At 35.8% G+C, this 24,304-nt stretch overlaps 1 protein-coding gene across 1 annotated transcript in view; it reads right to left on the bottom strand.

The window, feature by feature from the left end:
* The window catches only part of LOC113782484, a 41,504-nt gene extending 18,012 nt beyond the window's left edge, over positions 1 to 23,492 (bottom strand). Inside the window, exon 1 of the mRNA XM_027328374.1 lies at positions 22,817 to 23,492. Coding sequence (XP_027184175.1) covers positions 22,817 to 23,492 — 676 coding nt within the window. The remainder of the gene's footprint in view (positions 1 to 22,816) is intronic.
* Positions 23,493 to 24,304: the final 812 nt, after the last annotated feature.

Raw genomic sequence — 24,304 nt, 5'->3', positions numbered from 1 at the left:
GACAGCCCCACCTCTCTCTAGGGCGTACCCAAGGGTTCGGCAGATTACCTACTCAATTCTTGTCAGGACTCACTCATGAATCTCATAAAATAATAACAATTCCCAAACTCCAATAGCATTAACTGCAAAATGAGCATCAAAACTTCATGGTTAAACATTACATACCATTCATTTTCCAAATTATCCCTACTTATATACATACAATCGAACGAATAAATTCTAAGTCATTTAATCAAATCACCAAGTACAACTATGATGGCAAGTTACTTAAAGTTAGACGTCAACTCTCAAACTGTCTATTTTCCTCGCTTCCCCATTGCCAATGCCTGCTAAGGAAAATAAACTAAAAGAAATGAGCTATAAGCCTAGTGAGGTTCCAAGTAAACTAGCAGGTATAATACCATTAAGTCAAACCCAAATAGAGCAGGACATAATGCATAATAAAGCAGGTAACCAGATAGATCATGCAATGGTATACAATAAAGAACATGTTCATGGCAAAAGATATAGGCTGCTCTGAGGAGCAGGTTCCATGGCAGCTTGTCCAGGGTCCGTTGACTCTCCGTCAACCATGAAATTATAATATACGTAGATCACCACTAAACATCAATCTCCGTCCATCGATCATCCCCCTACTGGGCCCGAACATCAAAGAAGTACCAAGATTCATCGATTTCTTCGACCAATTGCTTGCCGGCTTGATTCGACCAACTAGCCCTGAGTTGGGCTTATAGCTCCAAATATTTAGATATTCAAGATATGGCTTAGAGCCCCAAGTATTCAAGTATTCAGGAGTGGAGTCGTTGGCTGTCATCCAACGCTCACGCAGGTAATGATTGGAGACATCAGTGGTCATTTAACGCTCCGTATTCAGAAATGTCACAAGTTCAAGTCGGGAATAAATAGGTTAGGAACTTTGACCTTTACCCAAGGTTGCCCAGCTTACCCGACAGTTCTGAGGCTGGTCTCAAGCAAAAGGTTCAACGAGGGCTCAGTTCAGCCGTTACCGACCTACATTCACGCATAAGCATGAGTAACCCAAGTATTCACTTTCCCGACGTCTTAGATAAGGGTCCAAAGGCTTAGTTCAACCGCTGCAAGAGGAATGCAACCGGCCTACAATCAGCCGTTGAAAGAAGAATGCGGCTGGTCAACAATCATAAACATATACATGCAAGTCCACACGCATGATCGATTATTCCAAGTTCATGGAGGTCAAGTGCGAACAAGGACACACTCGCCTAGCCATGATCAAGTCACAAGTAATGCCCAGCATGTTACATTTTCAAGCATTTCAAGTCAAGATACAGGTCATATGCAAATCAAGTTACTTGTACATACATAAATGAGATATCAAGAGTTTAGTCAAGTTAGGTCAAGTGCGATAAAGTATACACTCCCCCATGAAATGTCAAATCGAGTGTCTAGCAAATTTCTAGAAACAATGAGTATGGAACATGCAGTTGGAACACTCACCAATAATCAAGTAAGCAATACAAGAGAAGGCTTTTACAAGTTCTCCTCGGGATTTCTTTCGAATTCCTCTCGAATACCTAAGATATGCACAATCAACGATTACCTATAATCGTTCAACCAAGGTCAAACAATTTCCCCTCGACCCTTCCCTCAAGCATGCTCAATCTCTTGTCAAATTAAGAGAGAAACTCTCTTCACTTAACCATTAAGGTAACTCAAGGGAAGATTCAAAAGTGCTCCATTTGTAAGTCAAAACGTGGCAAGAGTTTTCGATTCAAAAGTTAGCCAAACCGCTCAAGAGTTTAACAAAACACACGTGAGAGGGAAAAACCACTTTCACTTCCTTAACTCTTAATCTTTTGCCCAAGTTTTGATATATATAAATGAGCGTTCAAGTTTATTAAAACTTATGAAGTCAAAACATCACAAAAGCACCATTTATTTCTTAGCAAAAATACCAACAAATCCTCCAAATTTTGAACATCAAGCAAGTGAAATTTCTCACAAAACTCTTGGCATGACGCCCCACTTTTCACCCCTGTTAATTCAAACTTGTTGCTCCTTTTAAAAGCACATTCGAGGGCAATTGATTAGCAAGCTATGTTGAGCAAAATTTCACTTTAAAGTTAGAGAAAACGAGACAAATTTCAATCCAAGATTCGGCCAAAACCTTCCAAGTTTTGTTTGTCATTTCATAAGAAAAATTCCAGTTTGTGTAATGCTTTTTTAAAAGTTATAACTTGAATTTTGTAAGTCTAAAAATCATAAATCATATACCATTAAAAAATCTGCAACTCTCTAGAAGACATTTTCATAAAATTCAGCCCATCTCAGTCTCAATTCATTGCTTAACTGAGTACAAAAACAAGACAGTCTTGGATTTTCTGCCCACTTGGAAATTTTTCTGAAATTTATAGAAATTGAACCAAACCATGAATTTTATGCAGTTAAAAGAGCTATGAGTCTAGTTTCAAATGCAACAAACGGGACTGAATTCAAATTTTTCTATACCAAGATATAATAGATTTTCCAAAACTGCTCAGACTCTCCTGCTGGAAAAATTTTCAGCAGCACTTCTCCTTATTTTCTTAACTTTTCCATCCAAATTCAACGCCAATATTCATAGCAATCCAACCTCAATCACAATCACAAGTTATAGGCTATAAAATACACTTGTTTAAGGCCACAAAAGCACCCAAAATAGCTAATTATCTAGCTCAAGAACTACCATAATAAAGCTGGAAAATGAAAACCCTAAGCTGAAATTTACCTCTACAAGCTAAAATTTTCTATAATCAAACCAAAATAACATATAAAAGCTAGAAAATTCACATGGCAAAACTACTTGACCATAGCCAAACTTAACCATCATATCAAGGCTGAAATTTTCTCATTCAAAGCTGAAATTTGCCAATCACCACTTAAACCATGAAATTTTTCATGTAAACTACCAAAATCAAGTTCTAAATCTACTCATATGCAAGTTATAAAAGAGAAGATGATTTCTTGATGTAGTTACCTTGAAACCCTAAGAAGAAATGGAAACCAAGAGTTTCTTTCTCCAAAATCTCTTCACCAAAGCCCTTAACCCTACCTAAAGGTCAACTTTTATGAAGTAGATTGCAAGTTTATGGTGAAAACTCAAGTATTTAAGCAAGAATTTGAGGTTGAAAATGAAGTCTCTCTCTCTCTCTTTCCTCTCATGAAATTCGGCCTAGGGAAGGAAAGAATGAAGGTTGTTTTGGTCAAATTTTATTTTTATTAAAGGTTAAGAATGGTCTTAGTCAAAGTCCAAAATCCATGGCTTTTGTGACAAGTGGCACTCCAAGGTTAATCTTCATCTCTTTGTCTTTCAAAGGCTAAAATATCTAGTCAACCTCTAATTATCCCTTAGCACCTTATAAAATAATATCCCTTTGCACAAAACTCCTCTACTCTTCAAAAATTTATCGCACACACTTCACTAGTGGGTCCTACTTCCATAATGCATTACGAACTTAACATGTACTAACTTATACAAGGAAAATGATTTAAAAACTTAACTCACTTATAAAAATATCTAGGAAATTAAGGCAATAAATTAAAGCAAAGAAAATGTATTCAAAGAAATAAAATAAAATATAAAATAATTTTCGAATCCTCATACTCTCTCCCCCTTAAAAGAATTTCATCCTCGAAATTCTCACCTTTACTCACAAAACTCGATTTTTATAGGCTTTTCTCTACTTCTCAAGAGCTTCCCCTCACTCATGCCACTACCACAAACTTGTCTAGAGGAAAATCTTAATAACGTAATGGTTAAATTAACATGTTAAGAAAGATCAATGAAGGTATCAAAAGATGTAAGGTGATAGGAACATAGGACTCATTAATAAGAAGAAACCATAACTACGTAACTCGGTTACTACTCTCAATAGCCCTTAAACTCATACACTATATATTGACAAATCATCGACAACGTAAGGCCCCTTTCATCTTTACAATTGTACCACTATACCCGAATCACCCTCTCTAATCAAAATTTCTTCCTTTCGAACCATAAATAAAGAATTCTTGCTTAAATCCAAGACTAAATTATGGTAATTGATTTATAGATAAGGATTCAATGCTGCCTAACCATAAACATTTAATATCACTAACTAAAACATTAGGTACCAAGTTCACTGTTTCTAATAAAAATACAACTTACTACATAAAGTTTGCATAACACATAGTCCAATAAACACAACTATTTCAGCCAAACATCACTAATTGCTAACTTTAACTATTACAGCAGTTTTACCATCGCGAAATTCATTTGTCTCGGACAGTTCCTTACTTGATGTCCAAGTTGGCCGCATCTAAGACATGCACCAGTTTTCAAATAACAATTCCAGTATGAATTTTGTTACAGGTTTTACACTTGGCAGCTACGCATCTCTTTTTGAAGAGTCCATTCTTTTTTTTCTCCTTTTCGTTATTCTTCATAGCAAGTTCATCTTCACTAATCGCTTTACGTTTTCCTTTAGTATCGTGGAAATTTCCTTCACCCCTTTTTGACTTGATTACTAGGAATGTCTTGAGATGCTACTTGACTAGGCAAATGCACCAATTCAAACTTATAACGCACCTCCTCCGGGATCCCTTCATATTTCTTTTTCAGTTCTATATTCTTGTGCAGTAGCTCAATTTTCTCCGAATATTCTTGTTTCCATTGTCCTTCCCAGTACTCAACTAATCTCTTTTGGAACTCTACTTCCTTTCGAAGAATCGCTATTTTCTTATGCATTTAAGCCAAATTTGTCATCTCACCGATTCGCTTAAACTCAAGTGATAACCTGCCAAGCAAATCAAAAGATCGAAATAAGTAACTAATTACAATTAGAAACTCTAACCATATAACTTTTAAGTTCATTCACTCCCAATCCACCCACGAAAGATTAAACTTAGCTATTCTCAAATGAGATAGACGAGAAAGTGGAACACGGGTAGGGCAATACCTCAAGACACTATGCAACTTATTCCTATTCTAGGGTCTTAATACATGGGGTACCATTATCACTTATACACATAACAATACCCTAAAGCATATTTCGTACATAAAAAATTCTACACCTTACCTCAAATTTTTGCATAGAGGTATAGTACTCAAATCCTTTTTCTCAAAAACTTCATACATAATTTCAAAACTCTCAATCTCAGCATGATAGTAATCAAAGCCAAGTCCATACTTTGACATCAATTGATAGACATCAAGAAAGTATAGGCAAGGATAGTTCATCAAGAACCGAACTACGGGTATCTAATATTACAAGAAGGGTAGAAATACCTATATAGTTGCAGTTAAACCGTCTCAAAATCAAGTAAAAACTTATCAAATCCTCACGTTCATAGGGGAAGGGAAATAGGTCTTTAGTGCTAATTTCTCAACATACACTACAATCTAGCCGTCGTCTATAGAACCCTAACCAAACTATTACTAGATTAGTCCATGATAACACTTCTCGATCCAATCCTTTCGATCAGTTCAATTCCTAGATCAAATATTAGAATCTTCTGCGCCTTGACCTTTTCCATCAAAATTTACCTCAAGTGCAATCTAGATAACTGCCCTTATTCTAGTGCTCTTCACTTTTTGGTACTCGGGTATAAGAATCCAAAATAAAATAATTCACAACTCGAACTGGCCGGTTCCAAGAGTAAATCACCTATATTAGAGATTTCTACCTAACGTACATATCTATTTTCCTCAATTATCATGATAAAGGTTTTATGCCTATAACAATCATGATTCACAACTTACAGTCAAGAAGAGCACCTAGTCCTTTACACTTATTCACATAATCAGACAATAACACCATTTGGCCCCAAACTCACCCCGTGCAGAGACCACGTGAAACGACTCTGATATCACCTATGACAGCCCCACCTCTCCCTAGGGCATACCCAAGGGTTCGGCAGACTGCCTGCCCAACTCTCGCCAGAACTCACTCACGAATCTCAGAAAATAATAACAATTCCCAAACTCCAATAGTATTAATAGCAAAATGAGCATCAAAACTTAATGGTTAAACATTACATACCATCCAATGTTACAAATTATCCCTACTTATATACATACAATCGAACGAATAAATTCTAAGTCATTGAATCAAATCACCAAATACAAGTAGGATGGCAAGTTACTTAAAACTAGGCGTCAACTCTCGAACTGTCTATTTTCCCCGCTTCCCCGTTGCCAATGCCGGCTAAGGAAAACAAACAAAAATGAATGAGTTAGAAATCCAGTAAGATTCAAAATAAACAGGCACGTAAATTAGCAGGCATTATACCATTAAGTAAAACCCAAATAGAGCAGGACATAATGCATAATGAAACAGGTAACCAGATAGATCATGCAATGGTATACAGTAAAGAACACGTTCATGGCAAAGGATATAGACTACTTGTCCAGGGTCTGTTGACTCTCCGTCAATCATGAAATTATAATGTCCGTAGATCACCACTAAACGACAATTTCCGTCCACCGATCATCCCCCTACAGGGCCCGAACGTCAAAGAAGTACCCAAGATTCATCGATCTCCTCGACCAATCACTTGCCGGCTCGATTCGACAAACTAGCCCTGCATTGGGTTTATAGCCCCAAATATTCATATATTCAAGATATGACTTAGAACCCTAAGTATTCAAGTATTCAGGAATGGGGTCGTTGGCTGTCATCTAATACTCACATAGGTAATGATTGGAGACATTAGTTGTCACTTAACATTCCGTATTCAGAAATGTCACAAGTTCAAGTCGGGAATAAATAGGTTAGGAACTTTGTCCTTTACCCAAGGTTGCCCAACTTACCCGACCGCTCTGAGGCTGGTCTCAAGCAAGAGGTCCAACGAGGGCTCAGTTCAGCCGTTATCGATCTACATTCACACATACGCATGAGTAACCCAAGTTTTCACATACCCAACGTCTCGGATAAGGATCCAAGGGTCTATTTCAACCGCTGTAAGAGAAATGCAGCTGACTTACAATCAACCGCAGCAAGAAGAATTCAGTCTGTCTATAATCATGCACATATACATGCAAGTCCGACGCAGGATCGATTATTTCAAATTTATGGAGGTTGATTGCGAATAAGGACGTACTCGCCTAGCCATGATCAAGTCACAAGTAATGCCCAGCATGTCACATTTTCAAGCATTTCAAGCATTTCAAATCAAGATACATGTCATATGCAAATCAAGTTACTTGTACATGCATAAATGAGATATCAAGAGTTTAGTCAAGTTAGATCAAGTGCGATAAAGTATACACTCCCCCATGAAATGTTAAATCGAGTGACTAGCAAATTTCTAGAAACAATGAGTATGGAACATGCAGTTCGAACACTCACCAATAATCAAGTAAGCAATACAAGAGAATGCTTTTACAAGTTCTCCTCGGGATTTCTTTCGAATTCCCCTCGAATACCTGAGACATGCACAATCAACGATTACCTATAATCGTTCAACCAAGGTCAAACAATTTCCCCCCGACCCTTCCCTCAAGCATGCTCAATCTCTTGTCAAATTAAGAGAGAGACTCTCTTCACTAACCACTAAGGTAACGCTCAAGGGAAGATTCAAAAGTGCTCCATTTGTAAGTCAAAACGTGACAAGAGTTTTTTATTCAAAAGTTAGCCAAACCACTGAAGAGTTTAACAAAACACACATGGGAGCGAAAAATCACATTCACCTCCTTAACTCCTAATCTTTTGCTCAAGTTTGGATATATATAATTGAGCATTCAAGTTTACTAAAATTTATGAAGTCAAAACTTCACCAAACCACCATTTATTTCTTAGCTAAAACACCAACAAATCCTCCAAGTTTTGAACATCAAGCAAGTGATATTTCCCATAAAACTCTTGGCATGACGCTCCACTTTTCACCCCTTTTAATTCAAATTTGTTGTTCCTTTTAAAAGCACATTCTTGGGTAATTAATTAGCAAGTTATGTTGAGCAAAATTTCACTTTAAAGTTTGAGGAAACGAGACAAATTTCATTCCAAGATTCGGTCAAAACCTTCCAAGTTTTGTTTGTCATTTCATAAGAAAAATCCCAGTTTGTGTAATGCTCTTTGAAAAGTCATAACTTGAATTTCGTAAGTTCAAAAATCATAAATCTTATACCATTAGAAATAGAGTAAAAAATCTACAACTCTCTAGAAGACACCTTCATAAAATGCAGCCCATAACTTAGTCAAATCTCAACCTTAATTCACTGTTCAACTGACTGCAAAAACAGGACAGTTTTAGATTTTCTGCCCACTTGGAAATTTTTCTGAAATTTATAGAAATAAAAACCAAACCATGAATTTTACACAGTTAAAAGAGCTATGAGTCTAGTTTCAAATGCAACAAATGGGACTCAATTCAAATTTTTCTATACCAAGATATAACAGATTTTCCAAGACTGCTCAGACTCTCCTGCTGGAAAAATTTTCAGCGGCACTTCCCTTTATTTTCTTAACTTTTCCATCCAAATTCAACACCAATATTCATTGCAATCCAACCTCAATCACAATCACAAGTTATAGGCTATAAAATACACTTGTTTAAGGCTACAAAACCACCCAAAATAGCCAATTATCTAGCTCAAGAACTACCATAATAAAGCTGAAAAATGGAAACCCTAAGCTGAAATTTACCTCTACAAGCTAAAATTTTCTATAATCAAACCAAAATAACATATAAAAACTAGAAAATTCACATGGCAAAGCTACTGGACCATAGCCAAACTTAACCATCATATCAAGGCTGAAATTTTCTTATTCAAAGCTGAAATTTACCAATCACCACTTAAACCATGAAAATTTTCATATAAACTACCAAAATCAAGTCCTAAATATATTCATATGCAAGTTATAAAAGAGAAGATGGTTTCTTGATGTAGTTACCTTGAAACCCTAAGAAGAAATGGAAACCAAGAGTTTCTTTCTCCAAAATCTCTTCACCAAAGCCCTTAACCCTTCCTAAAGGTCAACTTTTATGAAGTAGGTTGCAAATTTATGGTGAAAACGCAAGGATTTAAGCAAGAATTTGAGGTTGAAGATGAAGTCTCTCTCTCTCTCTTTTCCTCTCATGAAATTTGGCCAAGGGAAGGAAAGAATGAAGGTTGTTTTGGTCAAATTTTATTTTTATTAAAGGTTAAGAATGGTCTTAGTCAAAGTCCAAACTCCATGGCTTTTGTGACAAGTGGCACTCCAAGGTTAATCTTCATCTCTTTGTCTTTCAAAGGCTAAAATATCTAGCCAACCTCTAATTCCCTTAGCACCTTATAAAATAATATCCCTTTGCACAAAACTCCTCTACTCTTCAAAAATTTATCGCACGCACCTCACTAGTGGGTCCTACTTCCATAATGCATTACGAACTTAACATGTACTAACTTATAGAAGGAAAATGATTTAAAAACTTGACTCACTTATAAAAATATCTAGGAAATTAAGGCAATAAATTAAAGTAAAGAAAATGTATTCAAAGAAATATAATATAATATAAAATAATTTTTGAGTCCTCACATGTCTAGGAGCTGTATTAATGCAGGGTGGTCACCTTATTACATTTTAAAGCAAAGCACAAGGAATCTTGAATTATCTGTATATGAGAAAGAACTCCTTTCATTGGTCATGGCTGTTACTAAATGGAAACATTATTTGGTAGGGCACCATTTTATCATCAGGGCAGTGTAGACACCAAATTTTTTTTATTTTTATTTTTCTTTGTTTTATTCCTATTTTTGTTCATTTTTTGTTTAAATTTTATTTATTTTGTTTCATTTCTATTTCTTGAGAAAAAATCATTTCAATTCATTTTTTGTAAAAATTAGGCAGAAAAGAAAAGAAAAAAAATAGAAAAATTTTGATTAAAATCAATTTTTTTTAGAAAAAAAATTTCCAACGCGCGTGCAAACCTCATCATCCTCGTACCAAAAGCCAAGCAAGAAACCAGTACAAGGAAAGCAAAATTTGGCCCCATTTCCACTCATTTTTCTTACTTCTTTTTTCCCCAAACTTTGGCCACCTCACCCCTAGGGTTGCAAACGAACCGAACCGCTCGCAAGCGGCTCGAGTCAAGCTCGACTTGAGCTCGATCAATATTGAGCTCGAGCTGGCTCGGGTAGCGCATATATATATATTTATTTATTTTAATAATAAAATTACATAGATATCCTTAATATTTTATTATTTATTAAGAAAAAATATTATTTCATTTATTTTTTAAAAATAAAATTTTTATTTTTTATTTTTTCGAACTTGGCTCTAACTTTAAATTGTCAGCTCGTCGAGTTTGAGTTCGAGTTCGAATTCAATAAAACTAAGTCAAGGATCGGCTCGATTATACCAAAACTCGATTCGGTTCGACTCGTTTGCAGCCCTACTCACCCCTTTGATCATTATCAAGAATCTTTTGGAACAACAGTCATCCAATGGCTTCAAAAGAGCCCAAGAACCATAGCTTTCATCTCCACCTTTGAGGTGAGGGTTTGGAAGCTCTTTGTACCATATACTAGAGATTTTTCTGGCTGTGCCTTGCCCAATATAGTGTCAAAAATATTGAAAAATTTGCTGGTATTCTCATTTCTTTAAACAATGACATGTAAATTCTTGCCAAGTTATATGTAGTGTCCATGCAAATGCATAACTCGTAGAACTGAAGCATTGAAGTAATTGCTAATTGAGGTGCTTAAGGGGCGAGACCACAGTGGTAAACTTCACTAAAAATTCTATCAGGAAGACATATTAATTTTTGCTCTCATATTTTAGACATCAATCAATCATTTCTCATATTGGGTGACAATGAAGGCCCTTAAGAAGGGATGTAAATCTTATGCCATTCTGGACCAAAATGAAGTGCTTGCATACCTCCACATAAACCGCGAAGAGTCTGGAGAAAGGAGAACATATGCAATATGAAAAATAAACATAAATGAAGAACACAATAAACCCAAGTTAATTAACTCACAGCACACAATCTTTCTCTCATATAGAAAGATACACACTCACGCATAATTCCACAGTTTTACAATAGTTTGTACAGCTCGAACAAGAATTATGACCAAAAAAAATTCCAATCTTGGGCTAATTCAAGCATGTTGGACTTTGAATTATCAAATATCGATAATAAAGATACCTAAACAACACCAAAACAAAATTAACTAAATCATAGAACAATAGTTCATAACTTCACAAACACTTTGAAATTCCTTCCAGCCCCAAATGTTTGATGCCAACATGTGACGATCATTGCAGCCCCAAATGGCGCCACACAGACAATAGCTTTCGTACAACACTTTGAATTCGTTCACAAAGCGATAACAATGTCAGGATTGATATTAAAAAGGTCATCTCTAGTCATTCCTAGTTTCCTATGAACTCCAACAGGAATGATCACAAGGTCCATGCCAGTGAGGGCATCCTCCAATTGCTCTTTCTTTACAAAACCATGCAGCTAGAAACGTAAACCATGGATAATCAGTCTATGCCAAATTGAATAATTGAGAACATAAGAATTTATATAGCACAAAAAGGGACATCTCAATTTTCACTCATTGAATTTCATTTTATCAAATTCCTGATCCCTGGATTTACCAACAAAGTTAAGGTAAAGTGAACTAAGATGAGATAATGCTACCATGCTGCAGTCTTTTCCCTGACCTTAAGGCCAAATATGTGAAGAAGAGATATTAGAGAATCATAAAGTGGATATTTGCTGAACATAGGAGATAGACGAATATTTACCCATGTTTTCTCTTTCTTCATTAACTTTCACATTTCTAACATTGTACAATGACGACAATCTATTAACTCTTCTGCTATGTTGATTTTAATTGCAAGTCTGTAAAGTGACTCAAGGTTTCTACTGGCACAAAATGCGTTATTCTACAAAGTACTGTGGGTGGAACAACTCATTCAAGAGCTTCCATTTCATCTCTCTCTTTCCATTAACGGCTAACATTGATTTCTTTGACAAGTAGGCAGATGAGATACACATTAACAAATCAGCAATTTGGTTATCAATTAAGATTGAAAATGTACTACTGCTTTGGTGTCCATGTGATTAATATCTAGGATGAGAGCATAGGTATACTGTGACGGCCCCACCTCCCCGTAGGGCGTACCCCAGGACTTGGCGGGTCGCCTGCCCAACTCTCGCCAGGACTCACTCATGCATCTCAAGCAAAAGAAAATAAGACCACAAGAACAAGGGTAACAATAATTCCAAACTTAAAACATATAGTTATATACATGTCTATCTAAAAGGAATACAACTCAAATATACAAAGGTTCTCTATTCTTCACATCCAACCCTTGCCAAGCAATAGGACGAGAACTGTTACAAAATTCAAAAGAACTGGACTAAACTAGTCTATACGGATCTCTCGTCCTTGCTCGCATCCCCTGTAAGGAAAACAAAACTAACGGAACGAGCTAAAAGCCCAGTGAGGTTCCAGACACATAAACAAACAATGAGTTCAATACATTAACCATAGATAGCAAGTAATTCCAGAAACATGACAATATAAAGCAATAATAACATTTATTAAAAGGATACGTGCTCACAGGGAGCCATTCATTCATTCATTTGTTCATTCTCCTTTCATTCCCTTCCTCCAATCATTTGAAAATGCATTTTGATAAGTAAAACCCCTCATTTGCATTGACAATCGTTCATTCATTTCATTCACCCCCTCCTGGACATTGGCCAGATTCCACCAGACTACAAGGTAATACTCGAGTATACCAAACGTTCATCCAGGGTCACCAAATCACCCGACCGAGTCCGCTTCTGGCTCGAGTCGATCGGCAATGAAGGGCAAGGGCCCAATTCAGCCAAATGGCTTACATTCATGCGCAACTAGCATTTAATTATTTAATCATTGAAAATTTCACATTCATTTAGGTCGAGTGCGATAAAGTACACACTCGCCTAGAAAACTCATTTTAAGCAATCATTGAAAACATTTAACATGTTGTCATTCGTTCATAACAAGTCATATAATCAAGAACAAGCCACATAGTCAATGAAAATATAACAAACAAGGAACACTCACCTATTTATGCAAAATAACGTCCAAAATATCCTTCTGGATAACACCCTCAATCACCAAGGAACCCTAATATAATCAAACGAACACATTATGTTTCAACCATCAAAGATGTAAGTGATTCAAAGAAAATTCGAATACGTACTAGTACAAAGTATAAATATGGTTTTGGTAGTGAAAAGAGGACATAAGTAAAACATTTGTAAAACTTATGCTCACTCGTAAAACTTTAAAATCTCCATTTGAGTCGAAGTGACAAAGAAAACGTATATCTATTAGTTGAAAATTTCATTTTTCCAAGGGTACCAGTTCGGCCAAGTTCTAACTTATATATCTCGATAAACAAGACGCAAATATCCTAGATGGTTCACGTGGTATTCGCTCTCGAGCCTTACTCAAGTCGTAAGTATCTCTTTCTAGTCCTCGGGCGTAAATTTGGGCAGCACGCCCTTTGTATTTACCTATTTTCCAGCCATTTATGGCTTCATTATTTTCCTCAATCAATCCCTCAAGTCGTAAGTATCTCTTTCTAGTCCTCGGGCATAAATTTGGGCAGCACGCCCTTTGTATTTACCTATTTTCCAGCCATTTATGGCTTCATTCTTTTCCTCAATCAATCCCAAAGTCACACACAAAATCATCTCATTTCAATAGCCGTTCCATAGGCTCAAAGTCATACAAGTACAAAATCAAGTTAGGAACATGTGCGGAAATGAAGTTTGAGTCAAGAAACAAAAGACAGATTTGCCGTCACTTAGCGTAACGGGCACAACCGAAGTTACGCTTATCGAATTGGGGTAAAATTTATATCGTTTCGAAGCTAAGACGAAGTGCTACAACTTTGATGAAGACTACTCAGTCCAGTTCATAGTATATCTAGGTCAAAAGTCCGGATTACAGAACCAAAATCTCACATTCGGGCTAGTTAACTGCATTATACGTAAACGATAATAACTCAGGCTACCGAAGTCCGATTGAGGTGTTTTCAGTTGCGTTGGAAAGATGAAACATAGGGATAAAAGGTTAATGTTTTGGAAAAAGACTGGTTTGGTATGGATTAAGGTGAAAAATGCAGCCAACATGAGGAAATGTTAAAACTGTCTGCTGGACGCTACCTAGGGCAGTCTCAGGGGTATATTTGTCTTTTCACAAGCTACGATTGTCGGATTGAGTTGAAATTTTATAGGAAGCTATAAAAAATCATTATATACAACTTTTATGTTTTGTGCTAAGCCTAATTCAACCTCTAACATGGTCAAACAGTACCAGTCTGAACAGGGGAGGTGCAAAACCGAAAATCTGGAATTTATGCCTACAAGTGCTAATCTTCATAATTCTAGCTTAAAACACTACCTCACCTCCTTATCTACACTTATTCCCATCATAATCCATCTAAACAAGAAGAAATATGGCTGATTAATACAAACCCTAACTCACCAATTCTCCCAAAATCACCACAACTACTTCCATAGCTACCAATTTAACCAAATCATGAGTTATATAACAACTTAAACAAAAGTAAAAGAACCAAAGATAAGTGACAGCCAAAATACCTCAAGAACAAGCTTTCAAAGGATATCCTCCACCTCTCTTTGAAATTTTTGGTTCCTTAAGCTTCCCAAACTCTCAAACTATTGATTAATCGATTTAGATTTCTTGTTTTCTCACTTAAGTGGATCAAACTCAAGATGGATTGTGGTTTCTTTCTCTTGGCTTTTATTCCTCTCTCTCTCTGCTGGTAGGCAGAAAAATGAAGGCTCAATGAAGCTTCAAGAAGGTTAAAAATGATAGAAATGAATTTGGGTCAAAGGTGACAAGTGTCACACTTTGATTGGTAGTCAAATTTTGTTCTTTTCTCTCTTATTTTTGGTCCAATATTTCGGCTGCCTTGAAGATATTTTGGGGCTGATATTAATCACTTAATAGTAAGGAGATTAAGGTAATAAAGTAGTGCTCAAGTGGGCACTCACTCGGTAACAAACGGTACCCGTCGGTTCATCCGTTTTTTCTTAAATCGCGCATACTAGGATTTTATCTTATACTTCACTAACTTATTATCATCACTTCTAATCACACACTTAATATCATCTAAAACTCACTCTTAATCACCAAATTTGATCCACCTTCTATACCGGATAGTCACACTACGAAAAGGCGTAAAAACCCTAATTCGCGCTAACTTGAAAATGAAAAAAAAGACACCCTAGATTTTATGTTTATTTACACTTATTGTGGTGTGATTGGGGAGTAAGGCTATTAGAAAGTAATAATTTCCAAATAAAAGGAATTTTAAGAAAAATGTGAGGAATTTTACAATTCCATTGGTTACAATTAGGGTTTCGATTAAAATATAGGAGATTTAAGAAAACCGATTAGTCACAAGTAAACTAGGGTTTTTTTTTCTTTTGATTAGAATTTAGGGTTTAAAGAAGTCGGGGTATCACATATACCAATCTATTTATTTGTCCGCTATTGTCACGTAAAAAAGCTAACAACAACAAAAAGAGGGCAAATTAAACTTACCAAAGAAGACTCCATAAAAGGAAAAGCAAAGAGCAAGGCAGGTTGCTGCTGCTACTATTTCCAAATCAAATGGAAAGCCCAAATTGATTGTGTATAACATCTAGATTCCTAAAACATTCCCATTGTGAAGCCCATTTTTCATTTTTCATTTTTCATTTTTGTATTCATTGACTGGCCACAACAATCAATTATATCAAGCTCTTTATTTGTAGCATAGCATGACCAGGACCATGAATAAGAATAAAAAAGGTAAAACAGCAGTAATATCTATAAGTTTATATACAAAAATGCAAAATGCAAAAATATTGGTCATATGCTTATAGAGTGGAGTTGATGTGGACTAAGTCAAGCAAGGAAGCGTCTTTCTATTTCGTCAAAATTTTGTGACTTTTGGATCTTTTTTTTTAATAAACAGAATACTGTTAATAAAATCTTAATGGTTGGAGCATACTTTATGAGATAAGAATCTTCATTCGAATGTTGAATAAAACTGAACTCAAATGCAATTCATGGTAATTCTTGAAAGCTTACTGATAGGTTGTGTCCCCTGATGGAAGCAGCAACTTTGATTGCAGCAAGTAGGTGATCTTCCTTGATCATACTCGTTTGCTTCTAATACATATCAATCTATTGATTAGCCAGCCTCACCATAATCGTATAAAGCATACGTTCAGTTAATAAGTGAGACCAAATGAACCTACAACTGAAACCATTATGAGCAATAGATGAAATATAACAAAACTTAGGCACAAACATTATAGCATGTAGTCAAAGAAGAGGAGAAAGTGACTTAAAATTGAAGCAATTCCTTAGTACAAATCTGTGAACTCCAAATAAAAGGCTTTTCTGCACCAACATTTTCAACTTGTAATTAAATAAGTTCAATAGAGTAGATGTATGGAGAAGCATATGTAAATTTTTAACTTATATGAAAAGTAAATCGCTCATTTGGAATGTATAGAAGTACTGCACATATTATTGATTGCTAGAGAAGCTTATATGACATATTAGTATTAGAATGCACTACTCTATCAAAAGATATTGGAGCAGTGGACTCTAATACTGCATTTTCAGCTTGACAAAGTCATGTACCTAGGTTTTACAGGTTTATGGTTCTGGTAATAGGAGTCGTTAGCAGGTGAGGGAGGTTGTAGTAATTCTAAGTATTAGAATGCATTGCTCTATCAAAACATATTGGAGCAATGAATTCTAAAACTACAATTTAGCCACGATAGACCTGCTAAATTCTTCTCTAGCAATATCAAAAGGTTTTAGTAAGGATTGGGGAGTGTTCAATTCCCTTTTCCTTCCTGTTTTGGTTTCTTTATTGGGCTGGCAGCAGTTTCGTCGATTGTGGTGGTATTTGGTGAAGCTGAGGTAGCAGTGTCTTCAAACAATTTGTGGCTGGTTGTTGCAGCAGTTGTTGATTTAGTGATGAATCTTTTTTTAGTAGCAGTGGATTCAGCTATTTCTTGAAGGAGCAACTTGGCTGTTGGTGTGAACGTTTGTTCTTCTGCGACCTGTTTTTGCTTGGTGTTTGATGCTGTTCCAGTTTCTAAAGCTTGAAGAATTGTTTGTGAATCTAATAGAGCCAATGATATGTTGGGGACTTCAGCTGTTGGGTAGACTTTGATGATTGCATTTCTTCTTTAGAGTTGTCCTTGAAAAGTTGTCTCATATGTTTTGATGAAACAGATCAACCTGTACATTTTCATGATGGCAGAAAGTTCTTGGTTCATTGTTATTCCCTGAAATGATAAGCATCAATGTGAGTGTTTATATATTAGTATTTCTGTATATAAATGTTGAACGAAAACTTGAAAGTTAGGTGTGCTGATGTACATGTGCCTCTGCATCCTTAAGCTCCACAGTAGTCAATTGTATCTGTCTTTCAGCTTCTTTTCCAGATATTAAACATTGAATGCTTGCAGTTGGATCGGTCAGTGTTATTCCAATGCGACACCTTACGTGCAATGTCTGAGTTTTAGTTTATTGTACAATGTATAGTATAAAAGAGTTATTTTTAAACAGGTTAGATGAGAACCAACACCTTAGTTCCACTTCGGTTTCTTGTCTGCATGATGAATATTTTATGATCCAATTTGTATTTGCTTCAACAGTTTTCAAACAATTTGAGCATGCAGTGTACCAAAAGCGAGTTTGGCCAAATGATAATTGCACTGTACCGCATATGCATGCTGTTTTTTGCTGCAAATGAATTGAAACTCTAGTGTATTACTATTTCATTTTCTGCAAAGTTGAAGTGTAAAATGATATTGCCGATTGGTTAGGGAAAAACTGTGGCGTTCTTACTGTTCCGAATGAGATTAATGCATCATGAATGGTCTTGATGTCCTCTTGGTTTGGCAGTGGAAGCAGTAATTCTGGATCTTTATATGCTTTTGCTTCCAATAAAATATTAATTTCATCTTTATGAATGCTATACTATTCACGAAGTGGCAATTCATCATGGACTGGTGGATTGATGAGAATGCATGATAGTCCTATTGTCGTCAATGACAAACCTGTTTAAGCAGAGAATTAAGATTTTTATGTGTGAGAAATATGAGTGATATGCAATGAATGTATACTGAATTTTTAGAGTAAGGGAGAAAGTAGAGACTTTCACTCTCATAGTAAAGATCATAGGAGCAGTTGCAATGGTGTTTGCAAGGATATTGCCTTCATGCTCTTGGAACTTGTGACGACCCCACCTCCCCCTAAGGCGAACCAGAGGGTTCGGCGGGCCGCCTGCCCAGCTCTCGCCGGGACTCAGTCGTTCACTACATTTCTCAAATGAATTACAAGAATAAACCTCAAATATTACAATAAATTCTCCAATAATACATATCACAAATGCAGCGGAAACTAATCCTAACTATACATAAAATGATTCCACATCCAAACGGTACAAAATATAGGCCACTCTAACTAAGCCATCCAATCACGTGAATAAGCACAACAAGTCCTTCCTTCGCCTTGAGCCCTGTGGAGGGGAATAAAATATTTTTGGGGCGAGCTAGAAGCTCAGCGAGTAACCAGCAAAATCATTAAGCAAATATATTTCACAATGTTGCATTTCGATGTTTTCGATGATGTCATGATTCAGAGATCAAATGTCCGTTTAGTGCTCTCGTGAGCCGGTGAAATCATAGCACTTGAACACCCAACGCTCAAATATTTCATTTAACATTAACTCACGAACTCACGAAAGTGGGAGCAACATCGGTGCTCCAGATAACCATGAACATGAACCATAAACAAGGTGGAGACGTTGGTGTCCAGCACAAGACTTTCCCAAAACTCATTGAAGCCAAATCATGTCATGAATTCACATGCAAGCACGCATGATATGCAATCGAATAATTAATGCAAGAAACATTTCACAAGTACTTTGGAAATAGTTTAGGGTCACTCACCTCCACGGCTCAGAAATCATCCATCACATATCATTGCCTTGCTCAAATCCAAGTCTTAGATCACAAACTCAATGCAAACAAATCCCTTCAAAGTTCGGACAGCACTTCCCCTGAATTTGCTAACTTTTCCAGCCATCATGGCTTCATTATTTTCTCAACCAGTCCCAAAGGTACACACACAACAACAAACTCATTCAATAGCCATTCAGCAAGCTCCAAGTAGTACAAATACAAGTCAAGCTAGGGAAAAGTCCGAAAATGAAAGTTAAGCTCAAAACCAGAAAAACAGTTTTGACGTCATTTTGCGGTAATGGTGCCAAAAGCACTACGATGGTCGGATGAAGGTCCAAGACCCACCATCTCGAAGCTAAAAGACAGGGCTACAACAATGTAGAAGGTCACTCAGTCCAAATCCCAGCACAACTAAGTCAAATATGCCAAATAACAAACCAGAACCGTAATTGCAGGTTTACAAATTACACTATGCTGTAATTAGTCCAACTGAGTCTATACAGGTCCAAATGCAGAAATTCTAAAGGCATGCGGTAGCTAAGACATCAATCTACATTTCATCAGAAGACCTCAACAACCAAATCCAAAACAATTACAGTCAAAACAACCAATTACTATCGCAGTTCGGACATTCTGATCACCCAGAACAGCAACAGTAAATTCGGCTTTTCTCATTCTACACTACTCCAATTGACCTGAAATTTTGCAGGCACCCTTAAAACATCAATACCTACAACTTTCATGTTTTGAGCAAAGTCCAATTCGGCCTCTATCTATGACCTAAAAGTTCGGACAGAATGAAGAACCAAGAACCCTAATTTTTCCAGAATTTCTTCCAAACCCAAAATTGGTTGCAATTATCAATCATTCACACCTCCTAGAGTCATAACCCCTTATTACCAACCATCATAAACAACCACAACATCATGATCATATGAAACCAGAAAATTCCTTAAAAAAATAAAAACTTAACCAAATCACTTCAAACCAAGAAATAAACCACAATTTCTAACACAATAGCCACCATTAGGCATAAATTCAACATCATTAGGTGTAGGAGGAAGTTCAATCACCACTCACCTTAGCAATAGAAGAGAGAGAACAACTAGGCACCTTAACCTTCCAAATAACTCCACCAAACAACTCACAAACACTAATAGAAGAAGTTTTATGGAACAAATGCAAGATTAAACGGTTGATTTGAGAGATTGAGCAAGATTGGAGACCAAAATTGTGGAGATTTTTCTTCCTTTCTTTGAGCAAGAAAGTCGGCCAAGAGAGCTTCAAGTAAGAGCTTATTTTTGGTCAATTTTTTATATTTATTTGGTAAAGGTAAAGGTAAAGTCAAATGGTCAAAGTCAAGAGTAAATTAGATGGTGACACTTGTCACTTTTAGGTTTAAAACTTATCTTTTTGTCTCTCCAATACAAATATCTTAACACTTTGTAAAATAATATCACTTAATGCAAAATTCCAACAAGTTGTCAAAAATATAATGCATTTACCGCACTTGCGGGTCCCACGTCCAAAATACGTTCTTAATTTCTCAAAAACTAACCGATACTAGAAAAATCATTTTAAAACTATCTTTGCTCATAAACTTTATCTGGGGAATTTTTCTAATCAAGAAAATGTAGAAAAGGCGGGCGTTAAAAAAAATAAACCCTAGAAAATTAGAAAATTTCCGGGTTCTCAAACTCATTTTTTTTCGGGGCGTCACAGAACTCATTCCATAAAGTGAGAAGCATCAATTTTTTCCTTTGAACAATAAGGACTCAATAAAAAGGATGATGTTAAATAATAATGTATGTGTTAAGTAATAGAGGGAAGTGAGATTTCTTACTCTTCATTTACAATCAGAAAATCTCTTGTGACTGAATCTGGAGTTGTTTCTTTTTTAGGAAAGGCATATATGACCAATGCCTAGACACCTATAGTTTGAAGTAGTTAGTCAGATTTGAAAGTATCTAAGAATGTAAAATTGGATAAAATTCTGCAAAGATATGTTTTTTATATAACACTTACTTATCAGAGTAATATCAGATTCTGCATGTTTATGTGTATCAGAAAAGTTGTCAAAGGTGAAAGGACATGGAAGCATTGGAGGAATTGGTTCGAGGTAGCGCTCAATCAAAGTTGAGTAATGAAGGACCCAAGAGTACGGATATTTGCTAATTTTGTATGTAGGAACAACATTGATAATAGTTGCACCAGAGATGTAGTATCGCTGGTATGGAACTAACAGATTTCTGAACAGTCGGATGCAATTTTCATAAGCTGCTGCAGAGACTTTGGTTCCCTGTTTGTAGTGTTTGTAGTTGAGTTAGTATACTATAAGGTAACATTATTGTGTATCTTCTATATGGATATCTGCATGAATGAGTTTGCAATCAGGTAGGAGCAATCAAGTAGGAGTTGTGATTTTTTTAGAATAAATCATAGACAGTTAACATTTTTTTGACCCTCTATGTATTGTGGAATCTTAGGTTTATGGATTGTAAATTGAGGGGAATAGGAAGAAACTGTTGTTTATGTTTTATTGGTGATTATGATTGATGATCATGTATGAGATAAAAGTGAATGAAATTTGTAATTATCGGGAGCAGCAAGAAGATGATTCAAAGTGGTTAAAGTTACTTAAATGTGTTCAATATTCTTGTGAATTAAAAAAGGTAGCAAGAGGAAGCAATTTGTATGAATTTTCTGCTACATAGTGAGAGTATTATAGGAAAGTGTAGTTTATAAGCATAGCATTGCATATTGAACTTTGAATGCTAAGTTTTTATGTTTTCTCGAATCTCAGGTTCCAAGAGAAAAGGGAAAGCTGTTGTTTATATTTTGTTTTTGTTTTACTACTATTGAGACTGAATTTTCAGAAGGTGTTAAACATTGATTTGGATCAGTTTGAAAACATACAATTTTTAAAAGTTAGAAATATAAATTTATTAAGTCTTGTTAATATAGGTGGTTCTTAGTGGTTAGTACTGATTGTATATTTATGTATATATCCAGAATTTGTTGTGTAAATTAATAGTTCAAATAAAAGTGAACTTGCTAGCAAACTGAAATTTGGATCTGTCATATCTAGGCTATTTTTGCTAAGTAATCCTATGCAGGCAGATCATAGAATATATAGAATACATAAAATTTTAAAGTGCAACAATTTCTAAAGGATAGGGTATGAGTGAATTAGAAATCAAATATTATTTTCTAGTAAAGTGTAAATATAGCTATGTAGTCATTTTTGTCTTGGATAGTCTAAGAGAAAAAACATTTAAGGAGTCGTTGTAAGAATGGGATTAATCTATAGTTATTTATATTGGGTGATGAATGTACATAGTAGTTAGTAAAGTACTTGGGCATTAGTGAGCATGAATCGTTGGATCCTTCTAGGTGGTGCTTTCCGAGTGTACTGAATGTGATTCCTCTCAACTACTTGAATAAGAACTGTCCATTTGTTTGATTCTTTGTCAATGTCCAGCACAGTCGAAATATGTCTAGGCATTTTGAACTGCATTACGATGAAGTATAGTGAGAATTTTATTATTTCGGATGAGAAATAGTAATTATAACTGGTAAAGGGCTGCATACATAGGAAAACACTAAAAATAGTAAGAGAGACGAGTCATGAATGTACTTATTTGTAGTGGTTCTGTATGCTGAAGTACTTCTTTATACACTATGTTTTTTGTTTTGTCCATCTAATGAGGGGAAAAATAGGCTGGTTTTATTAGTATTCTAACTACTGAGGCTATTTTTGCTCTTGAGAGAGCAACGTATAATTGACCATGGGAAAACATAGGTTCTTTCAAATATATACCCACAAAGTCTAAGGTTTGTCCTTGTGCTTTGTTAATAATCATTGCAAAGCACAAGCGAACTGGAAATTGGATCCTTTTGTATGAGACTGGATATTGGTCATCGGCTGGTGGTTGCATTGGAATTCTATGAATAAATACATCTTTTCCAGAGAAATCACCAAATGATATGGTAGCATGAATGATGTTTTTACTGAGGAATTTGATTGTAAGCCTTGTGCCATTGCATAATCCCTCAGTTGGATCAAGATTTCTTAAGAGAATTATTGATGCATTTGGTTTCAAAACTAATCTGTGTGGCGGTAAACCACTTGGAGTCAATGTATTCAGCAAGTCGATATATTTAGCCTGGTGATTTTCATTTAATGTCTCTTCATAACTCAAGTATTCAACTGCTTCTCCTGGATATCTATCTATGAGAGCATTATTTATCTCATCAACAAATGGATTTTTCGTTGTTAGTATTGCCCTGTTTAAGAAAGAAGATGAGATTTGTGATCCATTGGTGACTTCAGGATACACCATTTGGATCAATTTTTGAAGTGCATCAGATTCACTAGTGTAAGGAACTAAGATAGAAGGTGGAATTTTCACTAAATCATTAGCTTCTGTGTCAATTGTCCCATCTCCAATCTTTAATAGGAACTCTATAAATGCGGGGTCTAATCTTGCTCTCATATTTTCACTTAAGTTTAGTTTCTCAAGTTTGTCCCATATTAGAGAATTGATTAGATAGGCATTTATCACTTGACTTTTTGCTCCTTTTCGAACTACTGGAAGTGTCTGTTTAAAATCTCCTCCAAGGACAACAATTTTTCCCCCAAAAATTTGGTATCAGAGCTTGGTCTCCTAGAGATTAAGCTCAAGCGGCTTGGAGTAAAGATGACAACCAGTCATGCTATGTTTGTTGAGGGGCAATCTGTTACTAGGCCTCCCATGTTTAGTGGCTCCAATTATATTAGCTGGAAAGAAAGGATGATTATCTTTTTGCAATCTATTGATATTGAGCTATGGTTTATTGTGAGTGAAGGACCGCATGAAGCTAACTTTCTTGATGCAGATACAGGTTTGCTTCGACCAAAAACGAGAGCTGAAATGAATGCTCAAGATAGGACTAATCTCACATTGAATGCCAAAGCCATGAATGTTCTTTATAGTGCCTTAGATTCAAATGAATCAATTAGAGTAAAAGGCTGTAAATCGGCCAAAGAAATGTGGGATAAGTTAAGAGAAATCCATGAGGGTGGTGACAATGTGAGAGAACAGAAAAAGGCTATCTTGGTCACAAAGTATGAATCATTTAAAATTGAACCTCTTGAGGATATTGACAAAATGTATTGCAGGTTCAATGACTTGATCAAAGATCTCGAGGTGTTGGGCAAAGAGTACACCTTGGGAGAGAAGAACAGAAAAATTCTCAATGCATTGGGCAAAGAATGGGAAAATAAAGTGACTGCAATAGAGGAGGCTAAGGATTTAAATTCTGTGCC

Source organism: Coffea eugenioides, chromosome 9, assembly GCF_003713205.1.
Source record: "Coffea eugenioides isolate CCC68of chromosome 9, Ceug_1.0, whole genome shotgun sequence".
In the NCBI taxonomy this organism is placed as follows: Eukaryota; Viridiplantae; Streptophyta; class Magnoliopsida; order Gentianales; family Rubiaceae; genus Coffea; species Coffea eugenioides.
The sequence above is the reverse complement of the archived record's forward strand: the minus strand, read 5'-3'. Positions and strand labels throughout refer to the sequence as shown.